Source organism: Rhodotorula paludigena (assembly GCF_050403205.1).
Source record: "Rhodotorula paludigena JCM10292 DNA, Rt_paludigena_JCM10292v1_ctg4, whole genome shotgun sequence".
In the NCBI taxonomy this organism is placed as follows: domain Eukaryota; kingdom Fungi; phylum Basidiomycota; class Microbotryomycetes; order Sporidiobolales; family Sporidiobolaceae; genus Rhodotorula; species Rhodotorula paludigena.
Genome location: NW_027481454.1, coordinates 546,780 through 564,157, shown reverse-complemented (window position 1 = coordinate 564,157; position 17,378 = coordinate 546,780). Strand labels below are relative to the sequence as shown.

At 63.9% G+C, this 17,378-nt stretch overlaps 6 protein-coding genes across 6 annotated transcripts; 4 read left to right on the top strand and 2 right to left on the bottom strand.

The window, feature by feature from the left end:
* Window positions 1–1,960: 1,960 nt before the first annotated feature.
* On the top strand, window positions 1,961–3,027 carry MIC10 (Mic10p; the record flags this gene model as incomplete). Its single annotated transcript, XM_076646426.1, has 4 exons — window positions 1,961–2,032; window positions 2,357–2,441; window positions 2,524–2,642; window positions 2,722–3,027. 4 exons carry the CDS (start codon window positions 1,961–1,963, stop codon window positions 3,025–3,027), a joined length of 582 nt encoding a protein of 193 aa, XP_076508182.1.
* Window positions 3,028–3,330: 303 nt separating this feature from the next.
* JCM10292_004889 (cytochrome P450) lies at window positions 3,331–5,695 on the top strand (the record flags this gene model as incomplete). The annotated part of the gene is made up of 11 exons (XM_076646425.1): window positions 3,331–3,420; window positions 3,488–3,604; window positions 3,718–3,854; window positions 3,927–4,089; window positions 4,179–4,337; window positions 4,436–4,552; window positions 4,615–5,233; window positions 5,309–5,336; window positions 5,395–5,402; window positions 5,466–5,566; window positions 5,627–5,695. 11 exons carry the CDS (start codon window positions 3,331–3,333, stop codon window positions 5,693–5,695), a joined length of 1,608 nt encoding a protein of 535 aa, XP_076508181.1.
* A 1,406-nt stretch (window positions 5,696–7,101) lies between these two features.
* Window positions 7,102–10,514, bottom strand: DSS1 (exoribonuclease II; the record flags this gene model as incomplete). The annotated part of the gene is made up of 2 exons (XM_076646424.1): window positions 7,102–9,802; window positions 9,859–10,514. The coding sequence occupies 2 exons, from the start codon at window positions 10,512–10,514 to the stop codon at window positions 7,102–7,104; spliced, it is 3,357 nt and encodes a 1,118-aa protein (XP_076508180.1).
* Window positions 10,515–12,387: 1,873 nt separating this feature from the next.
* On the bottom strand, window positions 12,388–14,612 carry SAH1 (adenosylhomocysteinase; the record flags this gene model as incomplete). Its single annotated transcript, XM_076646423.1, has 14 exons — window positions 12,388–12,398; window positions 12,482–12,854; window positions 12,915–12,936; window positions 13,054–13,265; window positions 13,331–13,466; window positions 13,532–13,631; window positions 13,689–13,804; window positions 13,863–13,957; window positions 14,021–14,081; window positions 14,142–14,172; window positions 14,238–14,287; window positions 14,350–14,412; window positions 14,530–14,538; window positions 14,599–14,612. 14 exons carry the CDS (start codon window positions 14,610–14,612, stop codon window positions 12,388–12,390), a joined length of 1,293 nt encoding a protein of 430 aa, XP_076508179.1.
* A 262-nt stretch (window positions 14,613–14,874) lies between these two features.
* On the top strand, window positions 14,875–15,262 carry JCM10292_004886 (uncharacterized protein; the record flags this gene model as incomplete). Its single annotated transcript, XM_076646422.1, has 3 exons — window positions 14,875–14,925; window positions 14,992–15,167; window positions 15,220–15,262. 3 exons carry the CDS (start codon window positions 14,875–14,877, stop codon window positions 15,260–15,262), a joined length of 270 nt encoding a protein of 89 aa, XP_076508178.1.
* Window positions 15,263–16,068: 806 nt separating this feature from the next.
* RRP15 (rRNA-processing protein RRP15) lies at window positions 16,069–17,176 on the top strand (the record flags this gene model as incomplete). Its single annotated transcript, XM_076646421.1, has 3 exons — window positions 16,069–16,363; window positions 16,417–16,980; window positions 17,118–17,176. 3 exons carry the CDS (start codon window positions 16,069–16,071, stop codon window positions 17,174–17,176), a joined length of 918 nt encoding a protein of 305 aa, XP_076508177.1.
* Window positions 17,177–17,378: the final 202 nt, after the last annotated feature.

The following is a 17,378-nucleotide window of genomic DNA, read 5'->3' as shown; positions in this document are numbered from 1 at the left end:
TCGCGTACACGTCACCAGATCTGTTGTCGGGCTCAACCCGTCGACAGAAGCACGCCTCAGAGAGTCGCTGCTCACCGCCAAACCCACTCTGCTGCGCCAACCGCCGAGTCTGCTTCGTCGTCATCCCCTCCGGAGGACTCGGCACTCTCGCTCGAATCGCGCGCGATGAGCCGTTCTTGAGGCCCTCGAGACGTGAACAGAGCGAAATTAGGCGGGTCGGCTCACGAGTCTCTGTCCCAAGCCGTTGCTGACCTTCAGAATCGTTTCACGGACAGCGCACGAGCCTTTCGGAACACGTCAAGCCTGGACCAGAGTGCTCGTCGTCGCTTCAAGCGCTTGTCAAGGTGCGTCGTCTTGCTCGGGCTGGCCCGCGGACGAGTCCGGCCTTGCTTTCCCTGTCGGGCGGCTCGGCACTCAGCCCGTTGCGGCGGTCTCGTCCGGCGTTCGGGGGGTTCGTCCGGGCGCCGTCTTTTTGGCCGGAGGGCGTCGTCCGGGCGGGCTCAGCGGGCGTCGGGAGGGGCCGTCTTGGCTGTCTGGGGTCGCGTCGTGCGGCAGGAGCCTCGTCCGTTCGGGCTGCAAAGCCCTTGGGCTCGATACGGAGCCAAGGCGGCGCACTCAACGCTCAGAGAGAGGTTGGCGGAGCGTTGACTCTCGTCCTTCTCTCTCCAAACATTTGCTCCTTGGTTGTGGCGGGCGCTTGAGTGACGAAGTGTGGACGAAAACGCTCAGGTGCGTGGTCAGCCGGGCTTCCCTGCAGGGCGTGCCCGGCCAGGCAGCTCTTCCCGAGTGTGCATGCTGGCTGGATTGTCGAAGTGGTCTCGCACTGGTCCGGACGTGCTGCGTTGCAAATGCCGCTCGTCTGGCCGGGTTTGCGGCATTTGCGGTGCAGCACGCCCGCAACAGCCTGGCCCACTTCGCCAAGTCAGTCACTCGCCCACTCGGGAGAGAGTCCGTTGCGGGACGACAAGTCTGTGACGACGCACTCAACGCTTCGAAAGCGCTGACCTTCTCTCGCTCGTCGCAGGTCGGCGCTTCGGTCAGCATCCGAACTCGGCGCTCTTCCTACTGATTGGGTGTTGGAGCAGACACAACTCTAATGTGCCTGCAGACATGCTTAACGTGTCCCCGTTTCGACTCTCCAGCAGGCGAGAATCTCATTCATCCGGCAGATCTCGTGAATGACGCTGACTTCGTTCCAATGCTTCGCCCACGCTCCCTCGGATTCCCTTCAGAGTGCGCAGTATCTGAGTGTGTTTGGTCACCGATAACATGAAACAACGACGCTGTGCATCGGTCTGGCGGGTCCCTGAGCAACATTGCCCGGAGCGCTGCCCCTCGGCAGGCCGGCCCTGACCGCCCGCCTGCCTGCACATCAAGCGGACTCTCACTGCGATATCGCGCAGGAGATGTGTCTCTTGCGGGCATAGCTTCCTGCTCTTCCTGACGCGCCGCGACCAAGCGCGACAGACTCTTTGCCTTCGTCCGCTCTCGCAACCTGCGTGCGCTCCTCGCAGCTCCGCACGAGTCACAGTACTGACGTCCCTCACTGACCGAGCGAGCCAGAAATTCCGTGAAACGTTCGTAGTGCTGGGCTTCGCCTTGCAGGGTCTTAGGGGCGTGCGGCGGGATTACCGAGGGCGGCCCGATCGTACTTCCCGTTTCGCCTGAGAAGGATCACGCGGGATACCTCGACGCATACGTGCACTAGCGCAGAGCGAGAATGCAAGGTCGCAAGACGAGCGTAGTGCTGACAATGAGCGAGACTCGAACCCTACCCAGAGCGAGGGTGGCAGCGGGACAACGACAGCAGGGTACAAGCGGGCGATTCAGGCAGCTGGGCACTGAGTGGAACGTAGCGGCTCGGCATCCCAGGTAGCGGCGAGTGGCAGCGGAAAGCAAGCTGCTGCCGACTTCGCCTGGAGAGGACGCGGTTGATCTCGTCCGTCACCACGCGCTCGCCATGTCTGCCCCTGCTCCGAGTGCACCTGCTACCCCCGCCCAGGTCCGCAGTGAGGACGTCCTCTCGGCCAAGGTGCGTTGCTGCTCTCGCGGCCTCATCGCTCTCGTCCCCACTGGCCCTCCCGCGGCGGGACAAGCACGACCTCGCGGGACACTGAGAAAGGCAGGGCAGGCTCACTGATCGTTTGCATTGCTTCTGCCTACCTCGCACACCCTCCTGCGCCCGCGACTGCGCCGTGTCCTCCCCGTCCCCCTTCCTCCGTCATCCGACCGCCTCCGAATCTCGTCCGTACCACCATGCGCCACGCTGCGAACCGTGGAATATCTTTGGGTACTGCGCCGCGTGTCCACCTTCGCTCGTTCACGTGAACCGCCGGCGCCGCAACGTCGATTACAGACCGACCTCTGCCTGTCGAACGCGCTCGTGAAGGCCGGCACCGGCCTCGCAGTCGGTATCGTCGCGAGCGCCATCCTCTTCCGCCGTACGTCCTTTCCCAATGCGGTATCGCGCCAGTTGCGAGACGAGGCTGATCTCCGTTCCCTCGCGCTCGTTCGCATCGGCAGGTCGTCCCTGGCCCGTCTTCCTCGGTCTCGGTTTCGGTTTCGGGCAGGGCTACTCGGACTGCGAGCGGGTGTTCAACCCGGCCGCGGTTCCTGGGTTCAAGGTTGCGGGCGTGAAGGAGGTGCGCAGCGGATTTCCCTGGCATAGCGACCCGCGCACGCCGTTTAAGGCTGCTCACGCGTGCTCTTCTCGCCGCACAGGCCTCGCCGTTCAAGCTCTCTACGCCGTTCACGTCGGTCGTCTCGCCGTCGCAGACGTCGGCCGTCCCTCCCTCTCCCGCCGCACCCGCCCCGTCGTCGTCGTCGCCCGCACCGGCAGCGGCAACGATCAAAGCCAAGGTGGCCGACGCCGTCTCCGAGGCCAAGGCCAAGGCGTCGGACCTGGCGGGCCAGGCGCAGACAAAGGCGAGCGAGGTCAAGAAGGACCTGGGCGCGAAGACGGCCGAGGCCGAGAAGAAGGTCGACGGCGCGGTCGACGCCGTCAAGGGCGACAAGAAGTGGGTCTGAGCGGCGAAGGGGTGCGAGGATTGTAGTACAGTAGAAATCGAGGCGGTGTCGCGCAACGAGGCGAGGGTGATTCGTGCCCGGCTTGCAGGCTCGGAGAGTGGCGACCACGCTCGGGTCTCTCGGGGTGGTCTCGTCTGCATCCGAACGGCTTTCCGAGAGCATTGCACGCGCACGATCACGCGCCTGGCGAGGAGAAAGGGGCGAGCGAGCGATCGACCCATCGTTCGAAACGAACTTCACGCGCCGGAGTCGCGGGTCGCGCTTTCTCGCCGTCTCTCCCTTGCTGCGCTGCAGGAACAAGCGATGGCCGTGCTGCTAGCAGTCGGGCAGGCCCTCGCCGCCCTCGTCGCCCTCGTGCTGGGCTCTGTCGTCGTCAACGTCGCCTGGCAACTCGTGCGCCGCATCTCGCCCTTGTCCCGCTCGCGCCTCGCACTGCTGCTGACCTGCAGGACCCGCGCAGCTCGCGCCCAGGGACCCGACCAAGCCTCCCCTCGTCTTCCACTATGTCCCCGTGCTCGGGTGCGCCGTCAGCTACGGCATGGACCCGCTGGGCTTCCTCGAGGACTGCAAGGCAAAGGTGCGCTCTCGCCCCGGGGACAGCGCTTGCACGTGCATGAGCATGCACAACAGATCGACTGCCGTCTCTGAGCCGCCCGAACGCCCAGCTCACCGGACCCACCTCTCTCGCAGTATGGACCCGTCTTCACCTACCCTCTCCTCGGCCGCCGCATCACCGCCGCGCTGGGCCCGCTTGGCTCCAACTTTGTTTTGAACGGCAAGCTCGCGCACGTCAACGCGGAGGAGGCCTACACTCACCTCACGACTCCGTGCGGGCTCTTCCTCTGCGCTCAGTCGCGGCTCCCAGCCTTTGCTGACCCAGATCACCCGCCACAATGCAGCGTCTTCGGCACCGAGGTCGTCTACGACGTCCCGAACCACGTCCTGATGGAGCAGAAGAAGTTTGTCAAGTTTGGCCTCACGACCGACAACTTCCGCCGCTACGTCGGCCTCATCCGCACCGAGGTCCGCGACTACATTAACAAGCACGTCTACCTCGAGAACGTGCGTCTCGACATTACCCTGCAGCCCACTCATCCAGCTACCAGCTCGAGACCGACGAGCTGACCTGTCGATTCTGTTCCACGCCGCAGACCCGCAAGACCGGCTCGGGCATCGACGCCTTCAACACTTCGTCCGAGATTACGATCCTCACCGCTTCGGCGACGCTTCAGGGCAGCGAGGTCCGTGCCGCCATGGACAAGAGCTTCGCTCAGCTTTACCACGACTTGGACGGCGGCTTCACCCCTCTTGTGCGTCACGCTACTTCGATGCGATGCCTTGAGCTGGCATTTCGCTTGCTCAAGAGATGCATTGGACCGAGCATTCACTCACAAATCGCCCGTCGCAGAACTTTGTCTTCCCCAACCTCCCGCTCCCGTCCTACCGCCGTCGCGACCGCGCGCAGCTCAAGATGCGCGAATTCTACGTCTCAATCCTCGAGAAGCGCCGCAACTCGCTTGACGAGGTTCGTCAGCTACCGCCTAGCCGAGAAAGTCGCGTCGCTGACCCTGCACGTACGCTTCGCAGCCTCCCCTGGACATGCTCACCGCGCTGCAGAACCAGCAGTACAAGACGGGCGAGCCGCTCACCGACAAGCAGATCGCGCACATCATGATCGCGCTCCTCATGGCCGGCCAGCACACGTCGGCCGCGACGGGCGCCTGGGCGATCCTGCGCCTAGGCGAGAACCAGGACCTGCAGCGCCGACTGTACGCCGAGCAGGTCGAGCACTTCTACGACGCCGACAAGGGCGAGTGGCGCGACCTCGAGTACGAGACGCTCCAGACGCCGCTCCTCAACGCCTTCATCAAGGAGCTCCTGCGCATGCACCCGCCTCTGCACTCGCTCATGCGCAAGATCATCTCGGACTGCCCCGTCCCCGCGACGGTCGCGTCGCCGTCGGCCGAGCCGCACGCGTCGCCCGAGTTCAAGAAGCGCAACGAGGGCGTCGAGTACGTCGTGCCCAAGGGCGAGTTCGTCCTCGCCGCGCCCGGCTACTCGCAAGTCGACGAGTCGATCTGGGGCGCCGATGCCAAGAACTTCCGCACCGAGCGCTGGCTCGAGGGGAGCAAGGTTCCCGGCGAGGAGGACGAGGGCGAGGAGGACTACGGGTGGGGCAAGATCTCCAAGGGCGGCAAGAGTGCTTGTGCGTTTAGCTCTCGTATCCCGTTCGCGCGCGTTCACTCATGGAGGTATTGACCTGCTGCACGCTTCTGTGCAGACCTTCCGTTCGGTGCCGGCCGTCATCGGTGCGCCCTGTCCGACCCATCTTGAGTATCGCTTGTGCTGACTCGTTGCTCTCCTCAGCTGCATCGGTACGCCTTGGTGCTGACGCTCGTCTGCAGACGGAACATGACTAACCTCTCGTGAACTCACAGGCGAGCAGTTTGCGTACGTTCAGCTCGGCGTCATCATCGCGACGCTGGTCCGCGAGAACTCGTGGACGCTCGACCAGGCCTTCCCGGGCAACGACTACACCGTGAGTCTCCAGAACTACCTTCCTTCCTCCCTCGACACTACTGACGTGCGCTGTCGGCAGACCATGATCGTCATGCCGGCCAAGCCCCGGAACGTCACCTTCACCAAGCGCGAGGGCGTCAACGCATAGAGGCGCGCGCGTGCGGGCGGAACGGACAATGCGGAGCGCGTAGAGCATGCTTTCCATACCTTGTTACGACTGAAGCCGGGAGGTAATCGACGCTCTTATACCCTGCGAGTGACGAGAGGGGCTGAGTGCAGATCCTTGCTTCGTGCTGTCCAGCTTCTCGTCGCTGCTTTTCACTCTCTGTTGCCTTGCAGCCGGTTATGGGCCACCATCAAGACCCTATGGCGGCTTCTCCAGCGATCCAGTCGCAGCGCGACTTTCCACTTCTCTCGATGCTCGCTTCCCTACCTCCTCTCCTCCCTCGCCTTCCGTCACCACCACTCGCGAGCGCTCGCGAGCGCCGGCAACCGATTTGCTGGAGCTTCTATACCGGTCTTGGCTCATCCACGTTCCTCTCAACGCCGCTGCCAGCGCGTCTCGCTCGTTCCGCCCTCCCTTCTTGCTCGTCAGTTTCTGCCTCTGCGCGGCCGTGGGGCAAGCCGTGCTCGATCTCGGTGGTCTCGAAGACTCAGTGACTGTCGGCTGGCGAGCTCGCGGGCTTTCCGAGCCGAACTCGCCGACATTCAGCTACAGCAGGACAAGCTCGCCTCTCGCCGCTGCACACCTCTCGCTCACCCATCGAGCCGAGAGGCTGTTCCTCGATGTCTCCACAGCCGGCGGTGCATACTACCGTCCAGCACCTCGGCCGAGGCGGGAGCAGACACGATGAGGTCGCGCGGCGGGGCGCCGACGGACCGTGTCTCGCTCGACTGCCGCGAGTAGTCTGCTGCGGAGTCACTGCACGACGGAGGCTGGGACGTACCCGAGGAACGCTATGCGCTCCGAGGCAGAACGTGCGCGGTGGCTTGGCGACATGGCGAGCGCGGTGGACGACCTTCGCAAACGAAGTAGGGATGGCGACAAGACGCATTGCAGGCACTGCGCCGCTGACGAACCCATCGCAAAACTCTCGTGGGGTAGCTGAGCCGCCGTACGTCCAGGAGCGGCTCGATGCGGCTTCTTACAGCTTACTCGCCGCTCTCTCGCTCTCCCGACCATGGAAAGGGGAACCTCTGCCAAAATTTCCGACTTTCTCGCCGAGTGCATCGATGGACTCCTGTGGTCACGGCAAACCGAGCGAGACAGCTGTGCGAGCTGCCGTTGTCGAGTTGTCGGTCCTCGCGGCCGTCCTTTTCAAGCTCGCTCAGCATGGCTATGTTGCTGGCCCTGCGCTTCCTGTGGACAAGCAAGCAGCATACAAAGCATAAAGGAGGCCCCACACCCATGTCAGACAGGGTGCAGAAGGTCTCGTCGGCCAGCACGAGAAGCAGACGGTGTGTCCACGCATGCCGGCGGCAAGTGGAGAAATGCGAGTGGTTGCGGCTAATTTTACAACAGCACCAATGTTCCGTTTATGTTCCTGCACCCCTTCAACGCCTAAGCCCGACGACGACCTTGCTCCTCGCGCTCAAGAGGATCTCGTCAATCTTAACCGGCACTTCCTCGCCGAGACGCGGCGCCTGCGGCTCCTTGTCGACACGCAGAGTGCCGCGCACGCCGAGCTGAGGAACGAGTACCGGCTGGATGTAGACGTTCTCAATGGCCGAGAAGGTCGGTTTGCGCAGCGCGAGCGCTGTCAGACCCGACGAAAGGAGCTCGAGCGTGTGCTGGTCCCCATCGGTGAGCGACGTCGGCAAGGCCGACTCGCGAGAGGTGGAAGGCGAGAGGAGGGCGAGCTTGCCGCGCAGGACCCACAGCGCCCAGAACTGTTGCGCGGCCTGGTCGAGGCGGTGTCGCGCTTTCGACGCGGCGTTGAAGCCGTCAATGTGCGCGAGGACGGTCGGGAGGGCGGCGCGGGGTGCAAAGGTCGAGGCGGATGAGGTGGGAAGAAGGGCGCCCTTCAGCTGGAAATGCGCAAATAGGTCGCTGTACCGGCGCAGCGGGCTCGTCACCTTGAGGTAGCCATACTCGCCGTCGATACCCATCGGCCAGTGCGGGCCCGCAGTCGGAGTCGTCGCACCGGGAAGGAAATCGAGGTTGCGCTTGAGCACCTCGAGCACCGGCGCCTGTCCCGTCGCCGGGTTGCGCAGCGCCAGGACCGCCTCGATGTCCTCGGGGGCAGACGCTGGCGCGTTCTGCGTGCGGAACGGGGCCGGCAGCGAGTGCTCAACAGCGAAGCGGGCTGCTGCGCGATTCGCGGCGACCATCAGCTCCGAGACGAGGAGCTGAGCGGGCGAGTCGGCATGGCTGGCGACGCCGGCAATCGCGGCCTGGGAAGGCAGCTGGAGAGAGACGTGCGGCGGGGACGCGTAGAACACCGGCTGGGCCGAGGTCTGGAAATGCGGCGAGAGAGGAGTTGGCGAGACGGAGACGGACGCCGAAGGGAACTGCCAGAAAAGTGCCGACGACTCGACGCGACGGCGGAGGAGAGTCCGTGCGAGCTTGTGCAGCGTGCGCAGCTCGCCGAGGGACTCGGCGTCCGTCTCCAGCGTCGCGTCTTCGGTCGCGCGCGGCGGCCTCGTGGTGGCCAACTTGCCCTCGTCCACCGGCTGACTGTGCACAACGTGGCCCTTCGGCGGCGCCTCGTAGCCGAACGCTTTGTCGACCGCGCCGTAGGTCAAGCGCCGCACGTCGCGCACTACGCCCGCTTCGACCTTGGTCTCGAGGATCTCGCCGCGCTCCTCGTCAACGCGGAAGCTGATGCTGAGCACGCGCTGCTCCTGCCCCTCGAGCGCGCCGAGACTAAGCTGGTTGCCGTGCGTGAACGAGTCGGGCAGCATCGGCCAGACCTTCTCTGGGAAGTACTCGGTGTGGTCGCGCAGGCGCGCGAGGCGCGCGAGGAGATGCTGCGGGTGCAAGAGCGCCGTCGGGTCCGCGACGTGCACGTGCACCCACCAGGTTGGCGTGCCGCGGCTCGTCTGCGGCCCCGCCGTGAGCGAGATGCCGTCGTCGAGCTCCGAGGCGGAAGGATCGTCGATCGTGTAGACCTTTGCGCGGCCAAAGTCGCGCCGCACCGCGTCGTGCGGGTCGGCGGGGTACAGCTCGCTCGACGAGAGCGGCTGCATCTTGTCGGCCCGCTTCGGCTGCGCCGCGGGGCGCCTGAGCGCGCGCGCGACCCGCTCGCCCATCTCGTCCCACTCGTGCAGGCCCGTCACGCGCTCGTGCGCGGCCCAGTTCTCCCACGGCGCGACGACGCCGACTTCGGCGAGAAAGGCGCGGATGCGAGCCTTGTTGACGATGAGCTCGCCGCCCCAGCCCCGGTGCCCCAGGGTGGCAGCGGTCGAGTCGACGTGCTTGAGTAGCGAGGGCGCGATCGCCATGTGCGGCTGGGCCTGGAGGAGACGGTCGGCGGCGATCGTGTCACGCAGGAAGGCGAAAATGGTCATGTCGGAGGGCGACCAGGAGAAGGTCGGATCGGCAGCCGGGAGAGTCCGTCGAGGGAGGGAGTCTGCGGCGGAGGAGGCGTTCTGACTGTTGATAGCCTCTTGCTCCCGCGCCCATCCGCGCACTTTCGCGCACTTATCTGTCCATGCGAGCAGCTCGGGCGAACGGTGCCGTACCCACTCGCGAACCTGTTCGAGTCGTTCAACCTCGTCCTTCGGGCGCAGGTCGAAGCGCCCTGTAGCGCGCAATGCGAGAGGGTCGGCGACGAAGTGCTCGGGGCGGCCGAGAAGGATGCGGTGCAGGGCGAGTAGGCGTTCGGGCGGGGACGAGCCGTGCGGTATGCGGAGAGCCGCAAGAGCAGAGGCCACCGTCGCACTCTTCGGCGCGGGAGGTGCCTTGTTGTTCTTGCCGGACGGCGGGAGATGCAAGAGACGGTAGACGTCGCCCGCACCCTGCGAGACGAGCTCCTGCGTCTCCTCTTCGACCGCGATCTCGAGCTTGCGCATCGCCTGCAGCATCTCGACGACTTCGGGCTGACTCGGGTCCCAACCCGCCTCGGGATCTGCATACCGCAGCGCGATCGGAGCGAGCTTCTGCGCCAACGCCGGGCGCACGAGACCCGGCATGATGTAGGTCACATCGTCGAGCGAGATCTCGATGTGCACGCCGGCAGCGACCAGGATGAGGACGCGGCGGGCGGTCGAGGCTGCCGGGCAAAGGTAGATGCCCGACATGAGGGAGCCGTTGCTGTGGACTTGGAGTTCAGCGCAAGCGTCAGCGAAAGCGTGCGGAAAGCAACGCACCGACTCGACTCGAGCCAGTCTCCCGGTTTCGGGTCGCGCGCCTTGCCCTTACCTTTCCCTCCTTGCGAGCCGCCGGTCTCGGTGTCGTCCCACAGACCGCCCTCGACCATCGACAAGTCCGCATCCGCATCGACGAGCGATTCCTCGGCGAGGCTGACTCGCGCAGCAGCCGACGAGGAGAAGGATCGCTTGTTTATATTTGGCGACGGTCGTGACTGGCGTGAGTCCTTGGACGAGAGTGCGCGCGAATGCCGCTGCGGGCGGGTGAAGCTGCGCGCAGCTGCTGGTTCGAGAACGGCTGCCGCCCTTTCCTCGTCCAGCTCGACCAGCCTGCCGCGCCCGACGGACCGGTTCCGACTCAGACGTTCGGCCTCGGCTTTGACGCGATATGGCGTGGGCTTGAAGCGCTGCTGATGAAGGGCATGGCTGTCGGAGCGAGGCGACGAAGAAGGGAAAGACGGCGCGCCGAACTGGTAGGAGCCCTCGGCGGCAGTGCGAAGGACACGCAGCAGGACTCGGCGGTTCGGATTCTTGCCCCTAGCCTTCCCTGCCTGAGCGGCAGCATCCTGCGAGAGAGCCTGCGAAGTCGAGGCGATGGAGCGGGTCGCTGCAGGTGCAACGAGGTGCGTCGCTGCGCGAGTCCGGCCCGAGAGCATCTCGGCTGCCCGGCACGTGCTTCGGATGCCGCAAGGAGGATGCGGCGGAGCGAGCTGTTGCGATGAGCGAGAGGGAGGACGAGGAGAGGTGAGAATCGCCCCAGCCCGTGAAGCGGCGAGTGGGACGTACAAAAGCCCTTGTAGCCTTCCTTCCGACGCTCTCACGGAAGCCCTGGAGCACGTTCGCGGAAGAGGTCGCGGTCAACCTCGCTGCGCTCGTTTCCCTCGAACCGCTCACTTCGCCTCGAGTATCTTGACCGCGATGAAGCTCAAGAGTGCTGCGCTGCACTTCCTGCTACGACTACGGCTAGCCTGAGTAGGCTCGCGCGCGTCCACGCTGTGCTCGCGGCACGAGCCGCTTTTCTCGTTCACCGCATCTCGCGTACTCTCGACCACTGTCTGCCGGGCACGGCAGCATCCAAGATAGCACGCGATACACTGCAAGAGGCCTCGACGCCGTATCCAGTGTGCGTCGCTACTTGTTCGGGCTTTCGCCGATCGTGCGGGAGTATCATGCCGGACGCAGCACCGGGACCCGCCGACGGGAGGAGACCGCCGTGAGCCATCGAGACGGTCGAGCACGCACGCGCGTGCTACCGCAGGCTGCACGGCGCGCCACAGCGGGCGCAGGACAACGTCGTCCTGGTCGCGACTGGGCACCCGATGATGAGGCCGGAGAGCGGACGATGAGCACGACTCGCGCTGGCGGGTGCAGCGAGGACACCCGCCCAGTCGTAGCCATACCCCCCGGTACAGCCATCATGTGACCCCGTAGAGGCACCATCGTCACGCGTGTTACAGTCCCCGAACCCACACTGCGCGGACCAGTGTCGAGGGCACGAGCGGGGACTGGGTCGGACGATGCGGGCAGGCCACAGCACCTCGGGTCGAAGCAGCCGGTCTGGCAGGGCGCACGGGCATTGGATCAGGTCCGCCGACGGGATCGACGAGGACGAGTTCGGCGCACTCAGCAGCTTCCCTGACGAGGGAATCTGGCTGACCCTACTCTTCCTGTCTCATTTTTGACAGGTCGTTCGCGCTGTAGCTCGGTGCCGTCACAGCAGGTGCGTCGTTCCAGCGTCAGGTCTTTTGGGTGATTCGGGCAAAGCCTGAGGGTACCACCGCACGGTTCAAACCCGCCGCGGCTCAGACGTGAAGACGAAAACTGACCTCGGAGCTGGAACGACGCACGCAGACTTTCTCATGTGGCCTCGCTGCGGACATTGTCGCGGAATGCGGGTCGGCTTGACGGCCAAGAGATCTTTCTGCTAGGGAGGGCGCTTCGCGGTCTCTGTCACTCAGCGATTCTTGCAATGTTGCAGCCTTTCTCCGCATTCTATGGTCATCACGGTGGCTGAAAGTGCGAGAACGGGAAGCTGCCGGTCAGCTGCGTAGAGCGGTCACGACGGCTCGCTCATTCTGCGAAATCGACGAGTTCTCGGTTTCCAAGCTTTCGAGGCGTATCTCCTGCAGACAGCGCTGTCCAGCGTGCTGGGGCGCCTTCGCGGGCCCATTTGAAGGGCGCTCGTATGCGCACTGCGATGGGGACGAGGCGCAAGACACCGACCGGTCTACGGACAGGCTTCTTCCTCGCCGCCTTTCGTCGACTCTCGCACGCAAGTTTGGGGAACAGTTGATGTTTTTGCAGCAACACAGAGGTGAATGCTAGCTCGACGGATGCTATGCGAGTGCGGCGGGGTACAGGGAGAGTGTGGGAGAGCGAAAGAGAGGGGTATCAAGTACGAGGTCGTTGAGGACCTCCGAGTATGCCGGTCCGCGCTTCACGCCTCCCTCGCGGCAGGCGGGCGAGCGGGACCATGAAAGACCGATATGTGCGAAAAACCCGGGATAGAGAGAAGGAAAGGCGAGACGCTTAGTAGCGGTCTGCAGGAGGGGGTCAGTTCGCCCGTTCTTTTTTCCCAGCCGTGCGGCTCTAGGGCGGCCAGCCGCCGGGTCGGGGTACGTACAGTGGTCAGGCTTGTACGGGCCAGCGACGGGAAGACCGAGGTAGTCGGCCTGGGTCTGGGTCATCGTCGTGAGCTTGACGTTGAGCGACTGGAGGTGTGCCCTGGCCACTTCCTCATCCAGACTCTTGGGTAGGATGTGCACGCCGAGCGGGTACGCCGACTTGTTCGTCCAGAGGGCAATCTGAGCCAGGCATTGGTTCGTGAACGAGCACGACATGACCCACGAGGGGTGGCCGGTGGCGCAGCCGAGGTTGACGAGGCGGCCCTCCGCGAGAAGGATGACGTGACGGCCACTCTTCATGGTGTAGCGGTCGACCTGCGGCTTGATGTTGACGCACTCGGCGGCGTTGGCCTTGAGCCAGGCGACATCGATCTGAAGAGGCGAAGGTCAGTTCGCTGGCTTCGTGAACGTCAAGCGTAGGGAGGTAATCACTTCAATGTCGAAATGACCGATACTGTGGTATCCAGAGTGTCAGTAGAAGCTCGGGGGACAGCCAGAACGGCCGGAGGGGGCCAGGAGAGGCCGGAACGGCTCCCACAGGCCCGAACGGCGACAAAGGGTCCGGACTCACTTGCAGACAATGGCGTCCTCGGGCATAGCCTCGAAGTGCTCACCGCGGATGATGTCGCGGCAGCCGGTGGTGGTGACGAAGATGTTGCCCTGAGCGGCAGCCTCCTCCATGGTGACGACCTCGAAGCCGGCCATGGCGGCCTGGAGCGCGTTAATCGGGTCGATCTCGGTGATGATGACACGCGAGCCGTACGAGCGGAGCGACTCGGCGCACTGTAGAAGCGGAGGAAGAACAGTCAGAACTGGGAAGGAGGGCGAGGAGGACGATTAGGACGCACGCCCTTGCCGACGTCACCGTAGCCGGCGACAACAGCGACCTTGCCAGCAAGCATGACGTCGGTGGCACGCTTGATGCCGTCGACGAGCGACTCGCGGCAGCCGTAGAGGTTGTCGAACTTCGACTTGGTGACCGAGCTGTCACGCGAACGACCAAGTCAGTCGCACGCTCGCCGTAACGTGCAGCGCAGTGAAAGACATACTCGTTGACGTTGATGGCCGGGACCTTGAGCTTGCCCTCCTTGTGGAGCTTGTAGAGGTGGTGGACACCGGTGGTGGTCTCCTCCGAGATACCGTTGATGCCTGCATTCCTGACATCAGCCACAGGCACGAGACAGAGCAAGTGCAGCACAGACGCACCAGCGAGGGTCTCCGGGTACTTGTCGTGGACGAGCGCGGTAAGGTCACCGCCGTCGTCGAGGATCATGTTGAGCGCCTCGCCGTTGGGGAAGCCCTTGATGGTCTGGTCAATGCACCTGCGGGGATCAACATGCGTCAGGGATGAGTCGGAAATGATGGACCGCCGCAACGCACCAGAGGTACTCCTCCTCGGTCTCGCCCTTCCAGGCGAAGACGGGGACACCGGTCGCGGCAATGGCAGCGGCGGCCTGGTCCTGGGTCGAGAAGATCTGCAGACGGTCCAAAAAGCCTCAACGCGCATTCTGCCGTGACTGCACCGCGATTGGACGCACGTTGCACGACGACCAGGTAACCTGGGCACCGAGAGCGGTGAGGGTCTCGATGAGGACGGCGCTGCAAGACGACAAGCAGGTCAGTCTACCGTCCAATGGTAGTCAAAGAAGCTACACGCACGTCTGGATGGTCATGTGAAGGCAGCCAGCAACTACGAGACGAAAGGTGAGCAAGATGGCGGTAGATCGGGATGATTGCGCATCGACGCGGACGCACTGCGAGCGCCCTTGAGGGGCTGCGACGGGCCGTACTTCTCACGAAGGTACCTGTGGGCGATGGCAACCGCGTTAAGGTGTGTCGGCTGCAAGGAATTGAGGACACGACGCACATGAGACCGGGCATCTCGTTCTCGGCGAGGATGATCTCCTTGCGGCCCCAAGCGGCAAGCGAGCTGCATCAGAGCAAACATCTCTATCGAGTCAGCAAGTCTGTACCGCCAGAAATGCTCGATGCCGAGAATCCGGTCCAGTGAACGTGGGGTCGAACGATGCGCGAGGCGTGAACTGACATGTCGGCACTGTGTGCGCAAACGGGTCAGCGCCACGTTGTAATAGAGCACGAAAAAGATGCTACATACACCTTGTAGACCATTCTGACGGGTTGTTGGGTTGGGGAGGAAAGCTGGGTGGGCAGAGAAAACGACGGGAGGCCGGAACAGCGACAACGGCATGGGAAAGAGCGTAGTTTGCGATGCCAGGGAGATGTAGAACGTCAAAATCAGTCCATGCTGGTCCCGGCAGATCCAGATGCGGTACTTACGGGAGGTAGGGGGTGGGAGGGAACCAAAGAAGTGCGAGCGCGTGGCAGCACCGCATTGTCCGACACCCTCCACCTGCGGTCCCTGCCGTACGAGATGCTGAAGCCGCATAACAGCAAGCAGGAGCCTCCCGCCGAGTACTACCAGGTGCGCGTGGCTTTGTCCCTCTCCATCTCGCCCAACCTTCCCAACTTACCGCTCGTCGCGCTGCAGATCGCGCAGTATACCTGCGTATATGATGCATTGCACCGGACAGTCGACTGCAAGCCCTTCGTCCGCACCTTTCTCAAGCACGGAGTGCAGATGACCGAGGTCACGCCCACGGTCAACGCCGGGTCCCGCTTGCCTCGCGGCGAATTCAACGTGCCTATAGAAGCCAGCAAGAGCCAGTACGTGACTTCTTGTACACCGATGGAGCGCGCCTGATTTCCTGCTCTACAGCTCGCTCGCTCTCGACACCGACAAGCCGCCGTCCACAAGCTGAACGATGTCATCCTCTCATGCATTCGATTACGACGCGCACAGGCGCAACAGTCGACAATACACATGGCAGTGGTCAAGGTATCCGCTGCATGCCAGCGCCCGCGCAGGCTGTCGACGGCTCGATAGCCTTGGCCGTTCATGACTCGCGAGCCGGCTCGTCCTCCACTTGGAGTAGCGGAACGCCAAGGTCCGGCCGTACTGCGTGCAATTACATGTGCTTTCACAGAAATGAACCTGGACGTCGCCCGGAGAGCGAGATGATGATGACTGTAGCCAGCAGCATGAGAGCCCGCAGCTTGTCAAGCATCGGAGCATCCTGCTCCTTTGCCGAGGTCCGGCGCCTCACTGTTAACACGGGATCCACAACGACCCGAGCAAGCGTCACCTTAGCAGGCTATCTGCACCTAGGCTACTGCGATACTGAGCTGCGACGCAGAGGAGGCCAGTCTCGATGCCAGTGTAGCGACGCTGAGCCTTAGGCAAACGCTGTCGGGGTCCCAACCCGCAAGCAAGAGAGCATCTGCGTGTGCAGACTCAAGAGCAGGCCCACGCAAGCCGTAGTCAAGGGAGCGGATCATCATCAGCTGTTGCGTCGGGTCGAGGCGCCGGAAAGTCGAGTGCGTGACGCTAGAGCGTGTGCGACCATGGCAGCGCGAGCACACAGCCCTGTATCCTCAGATCACCTCGCATGACCGCGGGAGTGCGTGTAGCGGGCGAGGGAGCGATCGTCGCGGGGAAGAAGAGCTCGGACAAGGTCAGGCTCAGCCGCTTCCTCCCCTCTCGCTTGTTCAGCCAGGACTCGCCAGGATGAGCTCTGCACAGCCCAAGTCTATCCTCAAGAAGCGCCCTCGCGCAGCCGTCGAGCCAGCGGTCGAGGAGGAGCCGGTCGCCAAGGGGCAGCAGCCGTCGGACGCACCCCTCAAGGTCCCGGCTGAGGAGCTCGCGGACGAGGACGAGGACGACGAGGACGAAGAACTGGACGAGGCTAGCGAGCAGGACTTCTCGGCGGGCTCGGACGAGGATGAGGCGGACGGCGAGTCGGAAGACGACGACGATGCGATCCGTGAACTCGTCGAAGAGGGGCAGGAGCGACCAGCCAAGAGTGCGTTATCCGTGTTCCTCTTTCAGGAGCCGAGCTGATGATTCCGAACGTAGAGCTCAAGCATACAACGCTTCGTCCGACTACCACTACCTCCTTCTCTTCCTCGCTGCAACACCTTCTCTCGCTTCCTTCCACCTCGTCGAACCCTGTGCCAAAGCACGCCCCTCCCTCCGCCGCCACCCTCCGTCTCGAGCGTCGCGCGCGCTCCGTCTTGCGCGAGACCAAGGCGCAGCACCTTGCGCGCGGGCACGTCCGCGACGTAATCGGCGGTTGGGGCTCGCGCCCTCCTCTGCCCTTCTCGCAGTGGGAGAGCGAGTCGGCGCGAGCGTTCGAGCGCGCGCGTCGCGGCGGGAACCTCGAGGACGACGAGACGGGCGCCGAGCGCGAGAAGCGTCTGCGCAAGCTCGCGCAGCGCGGTGTTGTGCGCTTGTTCAACGCCATCGGCGCGGCTCAGGGCGTCACGGGCAAGGACAAGGATATCGAGGAGCAGGAGAAGAGGAAGAAGCTTGCGCTCAAGGCGGGCGTGAAGGAGGGCGCGAACGGTCCGGCGACCAACCCGGGCGGCACGCTCAGCCGCCGGCCGAACGTACTTGGTGCGCGCGGAAAGAACGAGGCTCGTGAGTTCTCGCTTCTTTTGACAGTCGACCCCCTCACGCGCTGTCACCGCAACGGTCTCGCCTCGAAATCGCTTAATCGCTTCAACGCTTGGCTGTCTTGCGTTGTACGTGACTGACTTGTTCGCTCGCGCCCACAGTCACGAGCTTGTCCAAGGCATCCTTCCTGGACCTCATTCGTGCAGGCACGGGTGCATAGCGGTGTTTCGGGTGCAATGCCTTTGTTGTTCTCTTTCCAGTGTTCCGCTTAGACAATGTGCTCGTTTCGAGGCCGTCTCTTTGGCGTCTGTGAACACGCAAGCAGGCCGACAAGCTGTCTGTCAGCAGATGGTAGCTGTTCGCAAGCCGCTGGACCGCCGCTCCACCGCCTCCTTCAGGCTTGCGCTTCCACCACAGCCCGT